The following is a 22,325-nucleotide window of genomic DNA, read 5'->3' on the forward strand; positions in this document are numbered from 1 at the left end:
CAAACTTTGTGTGTAGCTAAGGCTGGCACTGAACTCCTGATCTCCTGCCTCTGCCTCTTAAGTGTTGGGATCATAGATGTGTGCCACAGAGGCCAGCACCATGCTTTGATGGGAGAGGGCATTCTGTATATGTTTCTCATACTGGTTAATGAATAAAGCACTGTTGGCCAATAGGAAAGGAAGATAGGAGAGACTAGGAGACAAGGAGGAAATAGGAAGGAGGAGCCAGCATGGGGAGTCAGGAGAAAACAGGACCGCCATTCCTCCGCTCTCGGTAAGACCACGTGGAAATACGTAGAAATGGGTTAATAATTAAGACAGAGCTAGCCGATAAGAAACTAGTACCTAGCTAACAGCATTATATCAAATACAGAGTCTCTGTGTGTTATTTGGGGCTGGCACGGCGGCGGGACAAGACCAGCGGCGGGCAGGAAAAACATACACCTTACAATGCTTTGGCAATTCCAAATTTAAGACTTTTTGCTTAAGTTTAGAAACAGAGATTCAACAGTAAATAGAATGCTTGGTCAAGATGCCAGTGCCTGGGTTTCATACTTAGCATGAGCATTTGCTATAAGGTTATAAGCAGATTCTTTTTCTTTTATGTGCATTAATGTTTGGCCTGCATGTATGTCCAAGTGAGGGGTATCAGATCTTGAAGTTACAGACAGTTGTGAGATGCCATGTGGGTGCTGGGAATTGAACCCAGGTCCTCTGGAAGAGCCATCTCTCCAGCCCCTAAACAGATTCTTTCAAGGACAAAGTGAACCAAGAGGGCAGAGCCAGGAAGCCCTGCTCTCAGCCTCCTACTCCTTGGCTATTCTGTTTCATTTTGGCCCCTGCAGCTCACCTTTCTAGCTTCTTAAGTGGGCAGTGCTTATGTCAACCCTGTTCCAGTTGCTTGGAGAACGAAGAGCTGCCTATACACAATGCGAGACTCAGCATAGTCAGGCTTGGAGCAAGCTGCCTGCCATCTGTGGTACAATGAGCTATGGCTGGGGGAATAAGGTCAAATAGCATGAAAATGGCTGCTGGGCCACCCATGGGAAAGGGGCTAGAAGAGGAAGAAACGGCTCAACAACTGACACAGAAACCAGATAATCATAGTGTGAACTGTTTTATCTAAAACAAATACTCTTTGTGAGGCCTTGGGGTGCTCCTGGTGAACAAAGAGGAGTTCAGGGCCATTGCTCTGTCACCTGCAACTACTTTGGTTTTTCCTTAGGTCCTGACTGTTTACTCCTGACTCCTTTATTATTATTAGGCAGATATAATACAATTCCATGACACTGCATCCTTTGAAATGCACTACTGGGCCAGGTGTGGTGTGTGTTCCTGTGATCCTTGAACTTGGAAGGTGGAGACAGATCAGAAATGCCAAGTCATCCTCAGGTACATAGCAAGTTTAAAACCAGCACGGGCTATGTGAGACCCTGTCTCAAACAAAACATTAACCTTTAAAAGAATTATTTTGGAGGTAGAGAGATGGCTCAGTTTGCAAAGTAGCTGCTCTGAAAACATAAGGAGCTAAGTTTGGTTCCCAGAACACACATAACAAAGTAGATGCAGCAGCATGCACCTGTGATTCTGGCACTGGGGAGGTAGAGACAGGAGGGTCCTTAAGGCACACTGGCCAGCTAACTTAGCCAAACTAGCAATGTTCTAGCAAACAACAACAATAACAAAAGCCAAATAAACAACAAACAAAACCGAAGTGGAGTAGCCAGGAGTAGTGCTATACACTTTTAATCCCAGCACTTGGGAAGCAGAGGCAGGTGAGTCTCTGCAAGTTCGAGGCCAGCCTGGTCTACATAGTGAGTTCTAGGACAGCCAGGGCTACATAGTGAAACCCTGCCTTGAAAAAAATAAAGTGGACATCACCTAAGGTTGACTTCTGGTTTCTACATATAATACAAATAATGGCATAAACACAAACATAGTATGTACAAACATGTTCTAAACACACACACATACACCCTGACCTATAATTTGTAATCCTCCAGCCTTAGCCTCTCAAGAGCTGTATTGCCTTGGTGGTCCTGGGATTCACTCTGTAGAGCAGGCTGGCCTTGAACTCAGAGACCTGCCTGCCTCTGCCTCCTATGTGCTGTGATTAAAGGTGTCTGCCACTACTACCTGGCTCATTCATTCATTTTTTAAAAATGATTTATCTCAGTGTATGGGCATTGTGTTTGCATGTATGTCTATACACCAAGTACCTTCCTGGTGCCCAAGGAGGCCAGAAGAGGGCATCAGGTGCCCTGGGACTGGAGTCACACCCCCCCTTATTGTTCATCTTTTTTAAATTACATTTTATTATGTGTATGAATGTTTTGCCTTCCTATTTATGCACCATGTGCACTCCTGGTGCTCACTGAGGTTGGAAGAGGAAGTCAGATGCAGTGGGACTTGAGTTACAGCTGGTTATGAGTCTTGGGAATCACACTGACCAGTGCTCTTTGCTATACCAACTCTCCAGTCTGAATATCTCCTTCATAAGCCTTGCAAGTGTGGATGAAATAGTATGTCATCATGACACCTAGTTTTTGTCTAATAACTAACCACATTGTATATCTTTTTGATTCTTTACTAATAATTTACATAGTTTCAAAAAAAAATGTACTCCCCACCATTTTGGCTTGAGAAGAAGCCTCGTGTAACCGTGGCTGGACTGGAGCCTGTTACACAGCCAGAGATGATCGTCAAGTGCTGACCCTCCTGCCTCCACCTTCCAAGTGCTCAGACTACAGATATATACCTGGGTAAAGAAAAGCTTTTTCAGTTTTCTTCCTTTGTCTGTTTCTGCACTGTCATTTTAAGTGACAGTACTTGAGATCGTCCAGGTTCTGGGCTTTTATGAGATGTGTGACTTCTGAGTACCTCCCCTATTTTGTGGGGACTTTATACTGGCCTGCTTCTTTAAAAGACAAAACTTTAAATTGTGACAAAGTACAAGTATTTTTTTCCTTGTGTTTTCTGTGTTTCTCTATTAAATCTTAAAAAAAAATTTTTTTACTGCCTAATTCAAGGTTCAGAGTTCTGTACTCAGGTCTTTATTGAGAGGTTTGTCAGCTGAGCTCAGATATTTAAGCCTTCTGTAGTTGTGAGACAAATTTAATTTTATGCACGAAAGGAGGGGAATTCGGCTTCATTCCTTTGCATGCTGCTCTGGTGCCATTTGCTGAAGGCTACTCTTTCCTCCTTGGATTGGGCTGGCACTCTCACTGAAAAACATTCTTACCAAGGTTGCTCAACGCCAGCCACACTCAGTCAAGCGCATGATGAACAAAGCAACTGAACTTGATTAAGATCTGAGATGTAAGGAGGGTGGAGTCTGTGCTGTGTCTGTGTTAGCACTGGAGAAGCTGAGGCTTGGATGATAGATTTGAGGCCAACCTCAGCTACATATAGACCATCTCAAACAAATAAACACACACACACACATCAGTAAAATTTGTTCTTATGATGCTGCGGGTCAAAGTCAGGGTTTTGTGCACGAAAAGGAAACTCTCTTCCATGGGGTTCATCTCTAGCTCCTAAAGCTGATTTTAAAAAGATCAACTAAAGCTGGGCAAAGGTGGTGCACACCTTTAGTCCCAGCACTCAGGAGGCAGAGGTAGAAGGATCTCTGTGCTCTGTGAGTTTGAGCCTAGTCTGGTCTTCAGAACATAAAAGAAAGATGAACTAAGGGCAAGAAGATAAATGCAAAACTTTCTTTTCCTAATCATTTTTCAGAATCAGCTTCTCTGACTATGTCTCATGATACTGATTTGTAAGAACTTGAACTTGTACATCTCTCTTAACTGCTCTCACAGAAACCAGGAAGAGACTACCAGTTGTGGCCGTGCAAGCTTTTAATCCCAGCATTCCAGAGGCAGAGGTAGTCGGGTCTCTGTATATTTGAGGCCAGCCTGGTCTACAGAGCGAGTTCCAGGACATCCAGGACTACACAGAGAAACCCTCTCTCAAAAAGGAAGCAAGAAAACATGACATTCAGACTTCCTAAGGCTGGAAATGCACTTTCATCCTCAAGGAAAAGCACTTGCAAGCTACCTCTAAAAACGAACTATGGGCTTTCCTTTCTTTCCTCCCCAATGCCTATGCCTACATTTCAGCACAGCTCTCTAGGCCTCACAGCCCCAGCATCAACAACACTCAGTAAATATCATCACATGATTAAGATCACCCCACCCACCACTGCCTTTTCCTGGGATGTTCCCCCTTCTAGTAGAGGCAGATGCAGAGTTCCTTACTGAATTTCTTCTTTAAGCAGGGTCTAATGAGACCTTGGCTGACCTGGAACTTGCTATTTAGACTGGGCTGGCCAGTCTCTGCCTCTGTTGGCATTAAAGGTGTGGACCATCACACTCGGCTAACATTTTTTGTTTGTCTGAAAAATCCAGGTCATGTATCTGAGGAATCTCACAGCCAGGAAACAAACTAAGATGTTCTGTTATGGAAGAATGATTATAGGGCCGAGGAGATGGCCTGGTGGTTGATCCATACACATACCGTTCCTGCAGAGGACCAAAGTTCACCTTCCACCACTCAGGTCAGGTGACTCACAACATTCCAGCTCTGGCCTCTGTATGCACTTGCACAAAGCCCCGCCCCCAACCACCACCACAAAAACAACAACAACAACAAGAGGATGGGGAAGGTGGCCTAGAGGTTAAGAGTGTGGACTGCTCTTCCCGAGGATCCATGTTTGGTTCCCAGCACCCACATCAGGCGGCTCACAACTGCCTAGAGCCCCAGTTCCAGGGGAGCCAATGTCCACTTGCATAAGCTCATAACACACTCCATACTCACACAAGTACCTATAATGTAAAAAAAAAAAAAAAAAAAAAAAAAAAATCCTTTAAAAATGAATTTTTTTTTTTTTTTAAGAAAAAGCAATCAGGATGTAGATGTAAGAGCAGCAAAGCATTTGTCCTGCCCATGAGAAACTCAGGATCTAAAACCCAGTAAGACACGGACAACAGACAAGAGAGATTAAAGACATGTCACAGTGCTTCTATTTATTCTTGTGTTTTAGGGTTTCTCTGAGTTTATTGGAAGGAGTTTGTGCATTCATTGGCCACAGCACATGTGGAGCCCGTTCTCTCCCTTCACCGTGCGGGTTCCAGGGATTGAACTCAGGTTGCCAGGCCTGGTAGCCAGTGTCCCTAAACACCGACTACAGGATGAGATGGAGTCTCACTCTATGGCTTAGGTGTGTGCCAGTCCTCCTGGCTCTGTCTGCAGAGTGTAGGATTCTAGGGCCACCACACAATTTATAGCTTAAGACTTAGTGATTGGGATGAGTCTGTGGTAACAGGCGTTATGGTTTGTGTATTGAAGGCTTCTTACCCAAACTGTAGACTTCATCCCTGAGAGGTGACTGAATCCTGAGGGACCTATCTCATCAACAGCCAATCACAATACTGGGAGGATGTAGAAAATCAAAGGTGAAGAAATCCAGAGCTGGTTCTGGAAAGACACCTTGTTCCCATGCCTTCCCATGTCTGGTTCTGGGCTGCGATGGGCTCAGAAGGCCTTCCCCATCATGCCCTCGCTGCTACAATGTCTTGCCTCATCTGAAGACAAATCATGACTGTCATGGAAACCTTTAAAGCTTGAGCCCAGATACATCTTTATTCCTTTTGTTTCCTCCCAGGTTTCTGTCACTGCGACCAAAAGCTAACACACACACGGAATGAAGGAAACGCGAAGCACAAAATGGACCTGTCTCCGATTCCCAGGTGTGGTGTTCCAGTGAACTAGTTTTGACAGACACACTTGAGAAACCCTTCCCTGCTGGTTCTACAAATTAATACTCCATGGGTCCCCCCCTTCATTCATCTCTTAATAATTCATTCAGATTATATGCCTTTGAATGGTCCCAATTCTCCTCATCACTAAAGAACACTGTTTTCTAAGATTTCTTTGTGGATACCGGCAGAAAAATATTTATTTCCTTAACAGATTTACCAACAGGTTTTAATTTCTTTAACTACTATGCATCGGTTTTACATCTTAATATCAATATTTTCTACTGTCCCATAATTCATATCCCATTCAACTTATTTATTAAAAAACCCATTTTACAAATTTGTAACATCGGATGCTATATTAGGTATTTGAAATATGAAGATGAACTAATATGAAAGCTACCTAATGAGACAGTTGACCATAAGTGAAAAACATATAATAAAGCACATTTTCAAATGGAAGTTGTGTGGTCGACCAGATCAGCACGTAACTGTGAGATACAACAGTGTAGAGGGCGTGCTTGAAGCCATTTGCGGTGGAAAATGTAGTCTTTTTCACCACAGATACTACACTGGACTCTTCAGACGTAAATTTGAAGCTTAAAACATTCTAGCTTGCTAAAGGGTATGCCTTCCTAATTCAGCATTTTGGCAAAAGTGTGATCTATGGAGTAATGTGTGTACCCCATGGCTCAGAACACATCCTTAGAGAGTATGATGAACAATATGGATTTTAAAATCATTTTTAAATCAGGCAAACACTACTTGTTTTCCAAATTAAAAGAACCAGTGAGTACAATAAGAACCTAAAATAAATTACCTGCTATATTTATAGTGCACGAGACCAAGATGCTCTCCCTGCTATGTTCACTGGACAGTACCTGGCATAAGGAAGGTATGTATTAACACTTCTTGGATGCATTTGTTACACTAAATATAAAACACCTATAAAAGCATGGTTGAAGGGAATGGATATATGTGACATGTAACAATGGTGTCTCCCCGCTGGCTTCTATTTTTCCAGTTCTCCCTAAGCCTGTGATAAGACATTCTTAATGCTGGATACTACAGGAACACCTCCCTGGTCCTGGCTACCTTCTCCTCTCAGTCCTATCCAAGACAATTATGGGGCAGGGACCTGGCCTGACTTCAGCTCTAGGAGGGGTATATGATGGTGTTATGTGGCTACTATAAACGCCCCAAATATTTGCATCCCAAATATTTACACCCGCCCCGTACTACCCACCCCACCCTATAGGTTCAGAATGCAGCTTGACACAGCTTCCTCCATTACAACCAGAGGGAGTGGCTCCCTCAGTGCCCAGCTCTTCTCCTGGGCACTCAGGTCCTCTAGGAAAGGGACTCTTACCTAAGTTCCCCCAGGGGAGTGGCTCATTATCCTGCATCTGAACTCAGCCTCGCTGAGCCATCCTTTGCAACAGGGAGGCACCCATCTGCTTCTCACTCCTCCTAGGCCTGAGGGGCGTCACTACCCTCGTCACTTTGGACTTGACAGTGCTCCCCTGTCCCGCTCCTGAGGAAATGCATCCCTGAAGGCAAAGCCACTCTTGCTCTTCAAACTCCAGCTCTTTGTGTGTGTGTGTGTGGGGGGGGGTGTCACAGTCCTGGCGTCGTCCTCGGAGGACTCGGGTGGCTCAGGGGGAGGAGACGCGCACCTCAGGCCACGCGCCGCCTATTTCCGGGCGTCGCCGCGGGCCTGCCCGAGCCCGAGCTGCTGGGGCGGGACTGAGGCCGCAACCGGGCTGCGACGAGGCGACCTCGCGGTGCTCACTTCACCGAGCGGGCGGCGGAGCCATGGCCGGCTGCTGCTCCGTGCTCGGGGCCTTCCTGTTCGAGTACGACACGCCGCGCATCGTGCTCATCCGCAGCCGGAAAGTGGGGCTCATGAACCGCGTGGTGCAGCTGCTCATCCTGGCTTACGTCATCGGGTGAGCGGGCCTGGGGAGGGGCCGCGGCTGGGGGGACCCAGACGGCCGGACGACGGCCGGCCCGGACTTGGCAGCGCCCCTTATCCATCCCCCCCCTCCCGGGCCTGGGGCACCCGCTGGGCCGGACGGCGACCTCCACCCCAACTTCTTCCAAGGGGTGGTGACACGCCCTCCCCGGGCTCTAGCCACCTGTAACCGGCTTGTACAGGACAGTGGGGACACGTGGATGTCCTACAGCTAAGTAAGTCTTGGCTAGACTGGCACCCCACTTTTCTTGTATTTTTTTAACCTTTCAACCTACTCCGCGATGCCCTTTGACTTGGTGGAGGGAGTGGGCAGGGAGGGCTTTGTTCTAAACGTCACAATCTTCTCTCTTCGTTTCCATTTCAAAATCTGCTGACAAAAAATAATTTTCATTCGGTACTTTCTGGGTCTGTGGTTTCCTGCCTTTTAATGACACAATACCCTGGAGATGTCGCACTTCCCAAAAATGCCCTAAGGTCACTTCCCTTGATTTGTTGGATTGTTTGGAATATGGGTACCTGCCTTATTGTGATACTAACCTCTGCTCCCCGTTTACTGTTTCTATATACACCGCCATCACTGGGCGTTATTAAATACTTAATTTTAATTGAACGTGCCTTTAAGAATTTAATACCCCCATCCCTAGAAGAAAAAGTGGGAGTTACCTTTGTCTTGGGCCCACTTCCAGGTGTTCTGGTGTCAGCTGCTGGCTTGACAGGTGGATCTGCTTTCTCTTCTTTCGAACAGGCCTAAAGCAATGATCACTAATCACACCTTGGGACCATTTAGGAATCTTTAGGAAAATACTGACTGCCAGTTAACAAGCTGGCCCTTGATTCAGCTGCATCTATAGAGCTATAGAGCAGGGCTTGCCAAACTTTCTGTGCCTGCCCAAACTCAGCTGAGAAAGGTGTACAACATAGTTACACAGATGGCTGGAGAGCTGGCCCAGCAGTTAAGAATGCCTAAGGCACAACCTTTAATCCTAGCATTGGGGAGAGAGGGGCAGGCAGGCCTCTGAGGGTTCGAGGCTAGACTGGTGTGAGTTTCAGGACAGCCAGAGCTACATAGTGAGACCCTGTCTCAAAAATAAATAATAAAGTGACAGGTCCCCTGCTTTGGTGTGAAGTTTGGAATCTGTTCTGACTGCCTAAGGGAATTCACAAGATTGCAGGTTTCCGTTCCAACATATGTCAGCACAGGAGGAGCAGGCTCTAGAAGGAACTTGCCGAAGCTTGGTGTGGTAGTAACGGATGTGTCTGCAATCCCATTATTCCGGAGGCTGGCACAGGAGAACGCTGAGTTTAAAGCCAGTCTGGGCTACATGACACCCTGTCTCCAAAAGTCTGTATATAGATAAAATGTGCCTTTAGCATGCACGAGGCCTTGGATTCCGAACACCTAGCCATGTCCAGGTTTGGACGTGGTAAGGGTAGTTACAGTGTTCACAATGGACTCTTCAGTACTAGGACATGCTGCTAGCTGAGTGAGTAGCTTGGATTCGAACTACCTGGAATCTGGAGCTCTGATGGAGCTTTGAGCTCTCAGCGTTTGCTTTCCTGGGATAATGTGTTAAGGTTCTGTACTATGAGGTCCTGTGGCTGTTGTCATCTTAAGAAGACCACATGCAGCCACCGACTGCTGGAGCTGTCCCTGCTCTAACTCAAAATGCACGCAAACCGGAAACTACACACTAGATTGTGAAGATCACTTGGTACTGTGATCACTGTATACACACTTTGTTGCGGTATTTTACTTAGGTACCCCTACTTATTCTATTTCTATTGGGCAGCATAGTTATGGAGTCTCCTTATATAGTAATGTCTGCCCCAATCATTTCTATAAAAAATCAATAACCAGTGCTTTGCTTTTCCCTGTCTTCCTGTGCTGATTCAAGATACAAATTCAGGACTTGTAAACTTTAAACTTTTGCTGTTGAGACCAAGCCTGACTATGTAGCCCATGGTAACCTTGCACTACCTACATAGTCCAGGCTGGCAGATGAATTTGCAAGCGATCTTCATGCCTTAGCCTCCTGAGTGCTGGGATTATAAGGACAATTCATCACACCCTGGCTTTTAGCTTCTTTGTTAGCTTCCTGATTTCATTAATCTTGGTGAAAGAGTAATCTCTTAATGCATAAAGCAAATCCTTCCTCAAAAAGACACTGACAAAAAAAAAAAAAAAAAAAAAAAAAGACACTGACCTCAGAATTTCCAGTGATCTTATTCATGGGATGAGGAAATAACTGCACATGATGATCGCACCATCTCTCTCTCTCTCCCTCTCCTTCTCTCTCTCTCCTTCTCTCTCTATTTGGCAACTCAGTGCTCTGGGTCATAAAACTCAGCCTGTCTGCTCTAAGCTCTGTGTCAAAATGGATTACATGGAAGCATTTAGTGCTGATGGGTTCCTAGAAGCCCTGCAGAAGAGAACTTGGTGCGAGAGAAACCCGTATTTAAGATGGAAAGAGGGTTTGAGGATGGCTCATATCAAACAAACCCATGAAACAGTAACGGAAAATACTGATTTCTCAAGTCTTGCTCAGGAAGAGAGTCTCCTACAGAGATGTCTCCTACAGGGACGGATGTCTCCTACAGAGACGGATTTTAGCATGTCTTGGTTGTGAGACAGCAGCAGAGTGGTGTCCTGTGCGAGTTTAACAGCAACTCCTGGGGCAGCGTTCTGGCTGCTGTGTGGTGCTTAGGATATTGCTGTGGCCTTATGACTTTACCTTGCTGCAATCCTGTGGCGCTTCAGCTGTCATTCTCAGTGTATGGGTGGGGAACTCGACTGAGTGCCAACTGAGATCCAGTGACTCCAGTTGTGTTTTGTACCCTGCTCACAGATGCCTCTAGATCTGTAATTATTTAGCTGAGTAGTTAATGCCCTTACTTTAGGAGAGGAACAATGGGATGACCAGAATTCCTAGGAAAAAGTCAGAGAGTATTGTAAAAAGTTTCCCCGAGGGGCTGAGAGGACAGCCGAGGTGGTAAAGTGCTCAGTGCACAAGGACCAGAGTTTGAGACCCAGAGCTAGTTCAGTGTCACAGAACTGTAATCCCAACACTGGGGAGGCAGACTCAGGTAGGGCCCTGAAGCTCACTGGCCAGCTTAATCATCCAGCCCCAGGTCAGTGAGACCCTGTCTTAGCCATGGGGGAGGGAGTGGCACATGTCCTTAATCCCAGCACTCAGGAAGCAGAGGCAGGCAGATCTCTTGGAGTTCAAGGCCAGCCTGGTCTACACAGTGAGTTCTAGGACAGCCAAGGCTATGTTTCAAAGCCATGTATCAAAACTAAACCAAAGTAGGTGTGTTTTGAGGAAGGGTCCCTGAGGCTGCCCTCTGGCCTGCCTACACATGCAAACATACACACAAGAACACAAACATAAATTCCCTGAGCAGAATATGGTATGTGCCTTGGCTCCATACTAAATACCAGCCAGAGCAACATAGGAAGACCATGTCTCAAAAAGTGCTTCTTAGCAGGGCATGGTGGCACACACCTTTATTCTAGCACTTACGAGGCAGAGGCACAACGATATCTGAGTTCAAGTCCAGCCTGGTCTACAGAGTGAGTTCTAGGACAGCTAAGGCTACACAGAGAAACACAGTCTCAGAAAAACCAACCAATCAAACAAACAAAACCAAAAATTGCTTGCTATACAAGCCTAACAACTTATCTGCTCCCCAGAATCTACGATGGAGAAAATCAACTTCTAAAAGTTGTCCTCTGGTTTTTACGGGGAGCCCATACTTTTACATCACACATACTAATACAAATACATCATCTCACACACATGTACACACACAGACACACACACACACACACACACACCAACTGGGTACAGTGTCTCACAGCTATAATCCCAGCACTTGGGAGTCTGAGGTAGGAGGATTACCACCTCAGAATTTGAGCTCAGCTTGAGCTATATAGCCTGTAGCAGACCAGCCTTATAGCAGAAGCCAGTCTTAAAAGATGGGATTCCCTTGTCTAGAGACAAGAGAGGCTTCAGAGGTTTCTGACTTGAGTTCAAATCCCAACTCTGCTACTTATTAGCTGTATGGCCTTGGGTAAGTGACTTGACCATCTTTGTCTGTGTTCCTGCCTTTGTAAACTGTAGGCAATCATGATGATGTGGGGGCCTCATGAAGTGGAGTAAACGGCTCACTACATGGAAATCAAATGGAAACTATTGTTATAATAACCTATCATTAGTGACTCCCATAGCCTGCCCCGACATCCAGTAATAAAGACGGCATCCATCGGGCCTTTCCTGCATGCCGTTGACCATGCTAGCTAACCCAAGTCATTTATTTCTCAGAAAATAATCAATGTGGCTACTATGCCCATTTCACTTAGTGGAGTGTTGTAGAGTTGAGCAGCTTTTGCAAGTCCCATGATTAGTAAATGCCACACTTCCGCTGGTGTCGGTTTGAATGTACTGACCCCCGTGACCTGCTGTATTTTTTAGGTGGGTGTTTGTGTGGGAAAGGGGCTACCAGGAAACTGACTCAGTGGTCAGCTCGGTGACAACCAAGGCCAAGGGTGTGGCTGTGACCAACACTTCTGAACTTGGATTCCGGATCTGGGACGTGGCCGACTATGTGATCCCAGCTCAGGTATGACGGACGTCTGTGCACAAGAAGCTCTTCCCGCTTTCGCACACATACGAGTGGCCAGAGTCCGCTTACCTCCGCGCCCAGGTGGTTTTGGCTGGAGACAGCAATGCAGCCAGCTCTCTGAGATGTCATTTCTAACAGAGAACTCCCTACTGCTCTAGAGTGTGGCTGGCTCTGACCCAGCACTGTCTTTCCCACACCTTCATCTCTGTAAGCTCTAGGGGCTGAGAAAGCAAAGGTCTTTAGTCCTGGGCAGAGTGGGGCTCGAAATAGCACCTTCCGCATTCTGTGTTTGCTTTCGTGTCTTACACCCACAAGGCAAAGCTTGTCAGAGGGTGTATTAAAAAACAACAAACAGCAGTTAAAGACCACACATCCCAACTAAAAGGAACCCATCCTATTCCTTCAGGAACAAAAAGGAAGAAATTGCTGCATGGGGTGTCCTAACCTACATACTGTCTGTTAATCCACACAGGCACAAGTTGACATTTTGGTCTCTTTCCCTAGGACTGGAGATGGAGTCTAGGGGTTCACACATGCTAGGCTAGCACTCTGCTGTGCAGCCAAATCTCCAGCCCCAAATCTGCGAGTTAAACATTGACTCTGCAGTTATGTGCCTCTTGGCCCAACCCTGGCCCAATGTCTCCTCCAGATGGCTGATGTGCTGGCCAACTGAGTTAAACTGTGAGCACTTGACTTGGTGCTAGCAGGGAGAATGCAAGGTCTTCAGATACTCTCTTTAAAAGTGTTCATTTCCCTGGCCTTCCCAGGGGAAGGGTTTGATGGGAGAAAAGCCAGAGCTAAAGAGACAGAAAAATAAAATGGACTGCTAGGCATGGTGGTGCATGCCTTTAATCCTAGCACTCAAAAGGCAAGGGCAAGCAGATCTCTGTCAATGTCAGGCCAGCCTAGTCTACACAGTGAGTTAGTGAGTTCCAAGCCATTCAGAGCTACACCGTGAAACCCCGGTCTAAAAAAAAAAAGAAAAAGAAAAAGAAAAAAAATTTTAACGGGATGGTCTTTTGGTACATACCAGTCTCAGCAGGGTGGTGGCCTCCAGCCCAGCCTAACAAGCTCTGGGACTGTCACACCCATTGTACCTGCTGTAGACAAGGAAGCGCAAATACTCTGCTCCTGGAACTGAATGGGGAGGGCCAGCCAGCAGCTGAATTGGTGGCTGGGGGGTCCCCTGGGGCTCTCTTCCTGAGCTGTCTCCATGGATGGAATAGGCGCATCTATGTGATGCGTCTCTAGGTTGAAGTTTCCCTAAATGAAAAGGCTAAGAAACAGGAAACAGAAAGAAGGCTACAATGAACTGGACACCTCTAACTCCAGGGGGCGCTCAGAAGCAAGACTCCTGTTGGCACCAGTTAAGGGGTTGTCATCGGTTACACTGCTGGCAGGGTGACAACGTGTCGGGAGAGACTCCTGCTTCACTTCTCCTGTGGCTTGCCTCCCAGCAGAGCAGTTTGTTCTGGCTGCTGCCAGAGCGTCCACCACCTTGTCTGACCTGGGGAGGGGATGCTTGCAGGGACCTGAAATGGCTTCTAGAACCTACTCTGCTTACTTTGGGGGTGGGGGTATGAAATGCTAGAAACTTCTAGAAGCTCTTTAATATTACAAGCATATAGTGGAGGTTGGGGAGGGGGCATCTAACTAGAATCTCCTGGGGTCATTGTCTGTCATTTCTTTATGAGGTCGTGTGTGTGCGTGCGTGTGCGTGCGTGTGTGTGTGTGTGTGTGTGTGTGTGTGCGTGCGTGCGTGTGTGTATTTTTTAACTTTATCGTATGAGTGTCTGCCCTTGCATGTATGTCTGCACACCACTTTTGTGTCTGATGCCCATGGAGTCCAAAAACGGGGGTCAGGTCCCCCAGAACGGGAGCTACTGATGGTTGTGAGCTACCTACCACGTGGGTGCTGGGAATCTAATCCAGCTCTACTGGAAGAGCAGCCAGTGCTCTTAACCACTGAGCTATGTCTCCAGCCACATCAGGGTTCCTCCAGACCTCACTCAGCTCTTCTGAAGGTGACTCAACAGGGTTCTGTCCTTTCCACAGGAGGAAAACTCCATCTTTATCATGACCAACATGATCATCACTGTGAACCAGACGCAGAGCACGTGTCCAGAAGTAGGTGGCTCTCAGGGAAATCCCCTCAGGCCTCATACCCGCATCTGCTCCTGGCAAACTGTGTGTGTGGGGGGGGCTAGACCACATGGACCCTGTTTCCATTCCTTTCCTTCCAGATTCCTGATAAGACCACTGTCTGTAAGTCAGACTCCAGCTGCATTACTGGTTCCACAGGCACCCACAGCAATGGTAGGAGTGAGTGACTGGACAGCTGGGACTTCTCAGCAGATGCTGGACCTGGGGAAAGTGGCTTCTGATGACATCACACTTCCTGTGGTGCATCTGCGATAGAGAAATTGTAGAAATAAAAATCTGCTTGGCTTGAAGGGGCCTGGGTTCAGTTCTAGTTCAGTATCAGAGAAGACCCCCCCCCAATGCTACATGAAGCCAGGGGAACCTGGTGTAACAGCATTCACCCGTGTTGTGGCGGACACCCCAGACGTTGCCCCTCTCTGTGACTTAACCTTGGCAGTTACGTGGCCAACTCTGAGGCAGCCTTCTTGTTTTCCTTCCATTTTCTAGATACCATATAAATCCCATAATTTACTAAAGACTGGAGGCCCAGGATCCCCGCCCGGGGCGGGGGGTGGGGTGGGCTTATATCGTTCTGCACACAGGTAAAAGATTGTCCACCCAGACCATTCTCTCTTCACAGGAATTGGGACTGGAAGATGTGTTCCATTCAATGAGTCTGTGAAGACTTGTGAGGTGGCAGCATGGTGCCCAGTGGAGAATGACGTTGGTGTGCCAACGTGAGTCCTACCCAGGTCCCCTGGCCTTGCTTTTCAGCCTGGAGGGAGGTGACAGAGAGGGTGAGGTGAGCTTGGGATTTTTTGTGCACTCTTTGTCTATGAGTGGAGCCATCCCACCCTGAGGGAGTGGCTGTCAACCACAGAGCTGTCACTTGTGCTAAGGGTGCAGGTGACTTGGGTGTGCTGGAGAAGTGTCAGCTGCTCATAAACAACAGAAAACAGTTTTTGGTTTTGATTTTTTTTTTTTTGAAAGAACCTCATTATGTGGTCAGGGATGGCTTTGAACTCTTTTGTTGTTGCTATTAACTAATTTTTAATTACATTCTGTGTGCCTGCACATTCGTATGTGTAAGTATGCCATACTATTATGTACGTACATGTGAAGGTTGGAAAAGAACTTGTGGGTCAGCTCTCTCCTTCTACCATTTGGGACATGGGGATAGAACTCAAATCCTCAGATACTGCAGCAAGTGCCTTTACCCACTAGGCCATGTCCTGCCCTGGGCTCTCAGCCTCCTGCTTCAGAGAATACCAGGGAATACCAGCATAAACTATCATACCTGGATTTCGGTGGCTAAAACACCATGCACACATATACCACCCCCAACACACATACACACACACACACACACACACACACACACACACACACACACACACAGCACATTTCATGTTTCATTTAACAAAACAAGACACACACCTTTAATCTAGCACTCAAGAGGCAGAGGCAGGTGGATCTCTGTGAATTAGAGGCTAGCCTGTCTACATAGTGAGTTCCAGGACAGCCAGGGCTATATAGAGAAGCCTTGCCTCAAAAAACCCAAGTACAGCCTTAGGCAGGGCTGAGGTGGGTGACTCCATTTATAACTTCAAAGCTCAAGTCTACCTCAGGCAAGGCCTCCTCCACAGAATGGTCAGCCCTGCATTTCTGGATTCTCACTGAGAAAAATCCACTCCAAAAATGAGTTCCCTTGTGGGCAGACTCACCTCATTTGTCAGCCAGAAGCTGACATGGCACCCTTCAGAGCCCGCTGATGGTATGGTTTCCTTTTCTGCGAGGCCAGGATGTACCTGCAGGTGAACACCCGAAAAGGCAAACCTGAGGCCAGCGGATGGCTCAGGAATCATGGCGGCGTAGCCAGCATCCTCCTCAGCTGATGCTCAGGTTCTTCACGCTCTGGGCTTGGGCCGGAATTCCTGCCTTTTTGGTGGAAGGACCAGAGGCCTGGTTACTTAATGTTACACAGAAGAGAGTAGAAAATGCCAGAGGCTCCCGTTTCTCCTTGAGAGGGACACTGCAACTATCAGAAACTATCACAGCCGTGTGCATGCAATTAGTAACCATTGAAATTCTTTTCCAGGCCGGCTTTTTTAAAGGGTGCGGAAAACTTCACCCTCTTGGTAAAGAACAACATCTGGTACCCCAAGTTTAATTTCAGCAAGTAAGTAGGGGCTAGGCATGCGTGTTCACAAGCCTCTTAACGGCTGGCTCTTCCTGAGGTCCCCCTTGCTCAGCCTTCTGCCTTCTCCCTGACTTCAGGAGGAATATCCTCCCCAATATCACCACTTCCTACCTCAAGTCGTGCATTTATGATGCTTACACGGACCCCTTCTGCCCCATATTCCGTCTTGGCAAAATCGTGGAGGATGCGGGGCACAGCTTCCAGGATATGGCAGTTGAGGTAGGTGCTAGCATGGCTCTTCACGAACCTCGGTGACCCCAGCATGGACCTGCGTCCTGAAAACCTGGCTGTGTGTCTCTTGCTTTCCCGACAGGGAGGCATCATGGGCATCCAAGTCAAGTGGGACTGCAACCTTGACAGGGCTGCCTCCCTCTGCCTGCCCAGATATTCCTTCCGGCGCCTAGACACCCGGGACCTGGAACACAATGTGTCTCCTGGCTACAATTTCAGGTGTGTGAGCCTGGGCCCTGCCACTCACATGTTGGGGTAGTGGTGATAGTTGATACCTGTAGGGTTATTCATACCCTTCCCCCTCTGAAAGGCCAGCAGCCAAGGGACAGACTGTGTGTCTGTCATGTTCAAGCAGGAAGGCTAGGAACCTGGTAGGACATTCCCAGCAGGGCCTTGCCTGTCATGTCCAGGCCCACAAGAGCTCTCCTTGCTCTTTGATGCTATCAGTGCTCGTCAGTTAAGAGCACTGACTGCTCTTACAGAGGACCAGGGTTTGGTTTCAGCACCTACATGGCAGCTCACAACTGTTCATAAGTCCCGATACAAAGCATCCAACACCCTCTTCTGGCTTCTTTGGGTGCTGCATGTACATGGTGTACTTACATGTAGGCAAAACACTCAAACACATAAAAATAAAATCTTTCTGTAATGTGTTGAGGTTTGCAGGGTAGAGAAGCCAGCAGCTTAGGCTTCTGAGAGCCATCTTTTCCACTCACTACTGTGAGAAACAAATAGATAAGCTTGTGGGCTCTGTTCAAGGCCGATGGGATCTGGTCCAGAAATTGGTTTTTCAGTAATTGCTTCTGTCCCAGCATGCAGAGGTTATAAAGACTCAAGAGAAGCCTGTGCCCAAGCCAGGCATAGTTACAGATCTCCATAATCCCAGAACCAGGGGGACTAAAGCAGGAGAGGCACGAATCTGAGGCGAAACTAAGCTGCACTGTGAGACCCTGTCTCGATAAAAATAAAACAAAGGGCTGCGCTCAAATTTGCCTGCTGAAAATGCTCGTATATCAGCTTCCCTGGGTTCCAGTAACAAAAACTGAATGGTTTGAGACAACAGAATTTTATTCTCTAGTACTTCTGAAACCAGAACTCTAAAACCAAGGTGTCTGCAGGGGTGAGCTGCCACAGCTCTATGTCCAGATTCTTCTTTGCCTCTTCAAGTGTTCGGTGTCTACAGCAATCCTTGGCTTGTACATGTGTTACCATCTCTGTGGTCATAGGGCTTTCTTCCCTCTGTATATCTTTTCTCTTTGTAGCTGAGGATGGTCTTGAACTCATGATCCCCCTGCCATCACCCCAAGTGCTGGGATTAGAGGTGTGTACCACCACACCCACCTTCTCCTCCCCCCCCCCACCCCGACCAGGAACTTGCTGTGTAGACTAGGTCTTGAACTCCAGAAATAGGGTTTCCTTAGCCTTTTGAGCACTGGGTTAAAAGCATGCACCACCATGCCTGGCCCAGTCTCTCCTCCTCTTCTTGAACATTAGATCTAGGGTGGACCTTAATCTAGTATGACCTCATTTTAACTAAAATTACATCTGCAAAGCCTTATTTCCAAATAAGGACACATTTGCAGGCCCTAGCTGGACATGAGTTTGGGAAGGGGATACTATCCAATCCAGGACACCTGGGAATCTGATGAGAGGCCTGGGAACACATTTGCCATTTTCTTAAAGCAGCAAAATCCTATGTCCATTTCATGGGTATTTGCTGGGCAACTCTTTTAAAAAGTTGCCCTTGAGTCCCTCTAGTGGCAATTTGTGGAATCAAATTTGTGTGCTGTAAGAAGGCTTACTGAGTCTAGCGCAGGAACTTGACCGCTCCCCTGGGATTCAGATTTCGTTTGTTCCATCTCTATTACTGCATGGTTCTAATAGAGGCCGTTGTGAGTTGGATTCCTAGAGCTGAGAAGTTGACGGACACACAGGGTATCTGGCTCCTGGCTTCTGCCAGCAGTAGTCTCACCTGAGAGCCCCAAGCCTGGACCACAGCATGGAGGCTGTGCACCAGATAAATCCCAGGCTTCAGATACTGGCAGAATGCTAAGGCTGATAGAACCGTGATGAAGGCAGGGTTTCTTCTGGAGGTGCTGCAGTTCTCAAATTAGCTAATTGTATATTTAAACTTCTGGAACTCTGGGATTACAGGCTCCTCTGGCTTCGATTCTGGAGTTCGGTAGGTGAGTTGTGTGGGTGTGCTTCAGCACAATTGTGTATCTCGGCCCAGCCACATAAACAACAGACAAACAGACAGACGGTGGACAGGAAGAAGCACTGACGCCAAGATCCCAGGCCCAGGCTTGGCCTTCACCCTTCAATGCAGTTTTGAAGATCCCTGGCAGCTGCCAAGTTCTCTGTTGGTAGCGAAGGTCCCCTGGAAAGTGCCAGGTGGCTTGGCTGTATCAGGAAGGCCATTCAGAGCAAGAGGCTTCTGCCATCCTGTGGGAGATGGCGATGACAGAGTCACTCTATTTCTCTAGGAGGGGTCCTGGCCACCCTGCCCTTCCTCACATTAGCTGGGAGGCTGACCTGGGGTGCTTAGTGTCTGCTAAGCTCACAGAGCAGCTTACTACCCAAGGCTAGCTGTGTCCAGGGACTCTGGTCCTGCCCTACAGCTTTCTCCTAAGACCCAAGATCTGCACTTACTCCTTAACCCGCCTTCTCTCTCCTGCCAGGTTTGCCAAGTACTACAGGGACCTCACTGGCAACGAGCAACGCACGCTCATCAAGGCATATGGCATCCGCTTTGACATCATCGTGTTTGGAAAGGTTGGCCCTTTGAACCCCACTGGGAGAGGGAGCTTCTCGCCACCCTATTTTCTGCTGTCGTCCCCCATCAGAACACTGTTTCTCTTTCTATCTTACGCAGGCTGGAAAGTTCGACATCATCCCTACCATGATCAACATTGGCTCTGGCTTGGCACTACTGGGGGTGGTGAGTGGCAAATTGTTCCTGAAAGGAACCTTTCTCAACTATCAAGCAGCTTAGCAAGCACTGTGCTTTCCTAAACCTCAGACTTGTCTCTAGACTAGATGCTTCTAGGGTGAGGGGAAAGAAGCCCCAGACATCCCACCTCTGAGACCAGTGGCTCATTGGTCAGGGTCCAGTCTGAGTCACGGGGATGGAGATGCCTTTCCTCAGTAGACTAGGTTTCAAAGGAAGAGGTCCACACAAAGCAACAGCTAAAAGTATTCTGGTTCATTCTGTGCTAAACCAGGCAACTGTGCTATGTGACGTCATAGTCCTCTACTGCATGAAGAAAAGATACTACTACCGGGACAAGAAATACAAGTATGTGGAAGACTACGAACAGGTAGGCAGCCGTGCCCACAGCAGGCGAGCAGCCTGAGCACCTTGTCTTCTCTCCTGTCCCAGTGCAGGACAGAGCCAGGCCCTTCTACAAAGGTTGGCACCTGCCAACTGACCAGCTGTGGCACCTGCCAACTGACCAGCTGTGGTCACGTTTATTTCCAGCTTTTCCTTCAGATGGACTCCCTCTTTAAAACCCAGTTGTTTTTTCTTTTGGAGACAGGGTTTCTCTGTGTAGGCCTAAATGTTCTGGAACTTGATCTGTAGACCAGGCTGGCCTCAAACTCACTGAGATGCACCTGCCTCTGCCTCCCAATTACTGGGATTAAAGGCCTGAGCCACCACCCAGCTAACCCAGCTTTACTTTAATTAGTCACACCTGGATTGTGATAACAACCACGTGGGTACTTACATTCATCTTGCAGAATGAGGGTTTTGGACCATATTGGGAGACGCTCCAGAACCAAGCTGAAGCCTCTCCAGATCCTTCCTTGTTAAGATCCTTCCAGAAATCCTCAGGAAAAGCACCAAGCTCCTCCTGCCCTGGGTGGTTGGGTAACCCATGGTGGCAACACACACTAGGGAGTTACTTGTGCCCCCTTTTGCAGGGTCTTGCAGGTGAGATGAACCAGTGATGCCTGGCCCTACACTTCAACCCCACACAGCCCTCGTCGACGCAGTGAGAAGGGAGAAATGGCTGCTGCATCACTCTAGAGAAAGTTCCAGAGTTTAACTCTGTCTCCTCCACTCCACAGACACTCAGGGTTGCCCAGCCGGTCTTGTATTGTTTTTGTCATTTTTTGAGCCTGGGTCTTACTCTGTAGCTCAGATGGGCTTCAGACTCAAGACCTTCCTGCTGCAGTCCCCAGGAGTGCTGGGATTTCAGGGTACTCCATAGCACCCATCTCCTTGGGGGTCTTGGCTTTTCTTTCTTTTTAAACCTTTTACAGAGTTTGACTATATGTAGCTCAGGCTGACCTCAAATTCAAGACATTCCTCCACCCTCTACAGCCTTTTAACCTAGCCTTTTGTGGGGGTTCATTTGCTCACTACACAGTGGACCCCTGGTGTGGTGTTGACCAGGCCACCTGTTTACGTGGAGTGAGCTTACTGAGGTAATGGGACCGTCTGAGAACAGAGCTAGTGCTGTGGCTTGTGGGACGCCCTTCTCCGGGGCCTCCAAGACTGGCTCCCTTGGAAGACCCAGTCCTTCCAGGCACAGCAGCTGTCCAAGCACTTTATAAGGAAGGGAGTTCTCCAGGCCTGGGGCACTGGCCCTCTTCCCTGTATCTAGAGACTTTGTTCCTTGTAACAAAGGCAGAGTTAGCTTTCCCTTTCAGAAGGGCTATGTTGGAATGACTGAGGACCAATCATTAAAAGAAATGACTTTTTAAAACATTGTCTGTGCGGTCTGGTAGCATGAGCTGGAGCTCTCCTTCCGTTATTAAAGTTGTTCACATCCAAATGGAGCCGCCAAACAAGGGGGCGGAGGGCCTCATGTGGTATCTGTCCGATACTAAGATTATACCTAAGCATAACCTGGAAGCAAAGGCCACTTCCAGGAGCAGATAATTCCTAATCAACCTTTGGTCACCACCCATGATAAACCCATAACCAAAGAACTTATGCTTTACAACAGCCCTGGCCACACACAGCCTTCTTGGCTGGGCCCACATTCGCTACCTCTATCCTGCCCTGGCCCACAGAGCACTCACCCTGCTCTGCACCATGTCCCACCCTGTGAATAAACACGTTCATTTGGAGAGTAGTCGTGTCCCATCCTGTCCATCCGTCCCCGCCCCAGGTCAATATCTGACTGTGACAACCTTCAGGGTAAATTCTTCTGAGGGCCAACAGCTCAGGAGAGGGCTCCGCTTGCTTCTGGCAAGTTTTGTTTTTGAGATGCTTGGAACCAGACTCTGGGTCTTGTGCATGCATCAGGTGCTCTACCTTTTGGAACTCCAGCATTTCCCCCTTATTATAACCTACAAGCCTAAGAACTGTGATCCTCATTAGGTTGTATCCCCATGGAATTTGCACATGATGTGTTTTCCATAGCTGCTGTTTTCATATAAAACTGCTATT

The 22,325-nt window shown here is 47.7% G+C and overlaps 1 protein-coding gene across 2 annotated transcripts; it reads left to right on the plus strand.

Moving 5' to 3' along the window:
* Positions 1-7,409: 7,409 nt before the first annotated feature.
* P2rx4 (purinergic receptor P2X 4) lies at positions 7,410-21,636 on the plus strand. 2 transcript variants are annotated; one of them, XM_051176611.1, is made up of 12 exons: positions 7,413-7,702; positions 12,201-12,348; positions 14,407-14,478; positions 14,595-14,667; positions 15,134-15,230; positions 16,592-16,672; positions 16,771-16,912; positions 17,007-17,143; positions 19,606-19,699; positions 19,800-19,865; positions 20,149-20,244; positions 20,849-21,636. In XM_051176611.1, exons 1-12 carry the CDS (start codon positions 7,569-7,571, stop codon positions 20,873-20,875), a joined length of 1,167 nt encoding a protein of 388 aa, XP_051032568.1. In that variant the 5' UTR covers positions 7,413-7,568; the 3' UTR covers positions 20,876-21,636. The 2 variants fall into 2 exon arrangements, with proteins under 2 accessions (XP_051032569.1, XP_051032568.1); XM_051176612.1 differs by lacking the exon at positions 14,407-14,478 and having other exon boundaries at positions 7,410-7,702.
* The last annotated feature ends 689 nt before the right edge of the window (positions 21,637-22,325 follow it).

The sequence above is a fragment of the Phodopus roborovskii genome, unplaced genomic scaffold, assembly GCF_943737965.1.
Source record: "Phodopus roborovskii unplaced genomic scaffold, PHOROB, whole genome shotgun sequence".
Classification (NCBI taxonomy): Eukaryota; Metazoa; Chordata; class Mammalia; order Rodentia; family Cricetidae; genus Phodopus; species Phodopus roborovskii.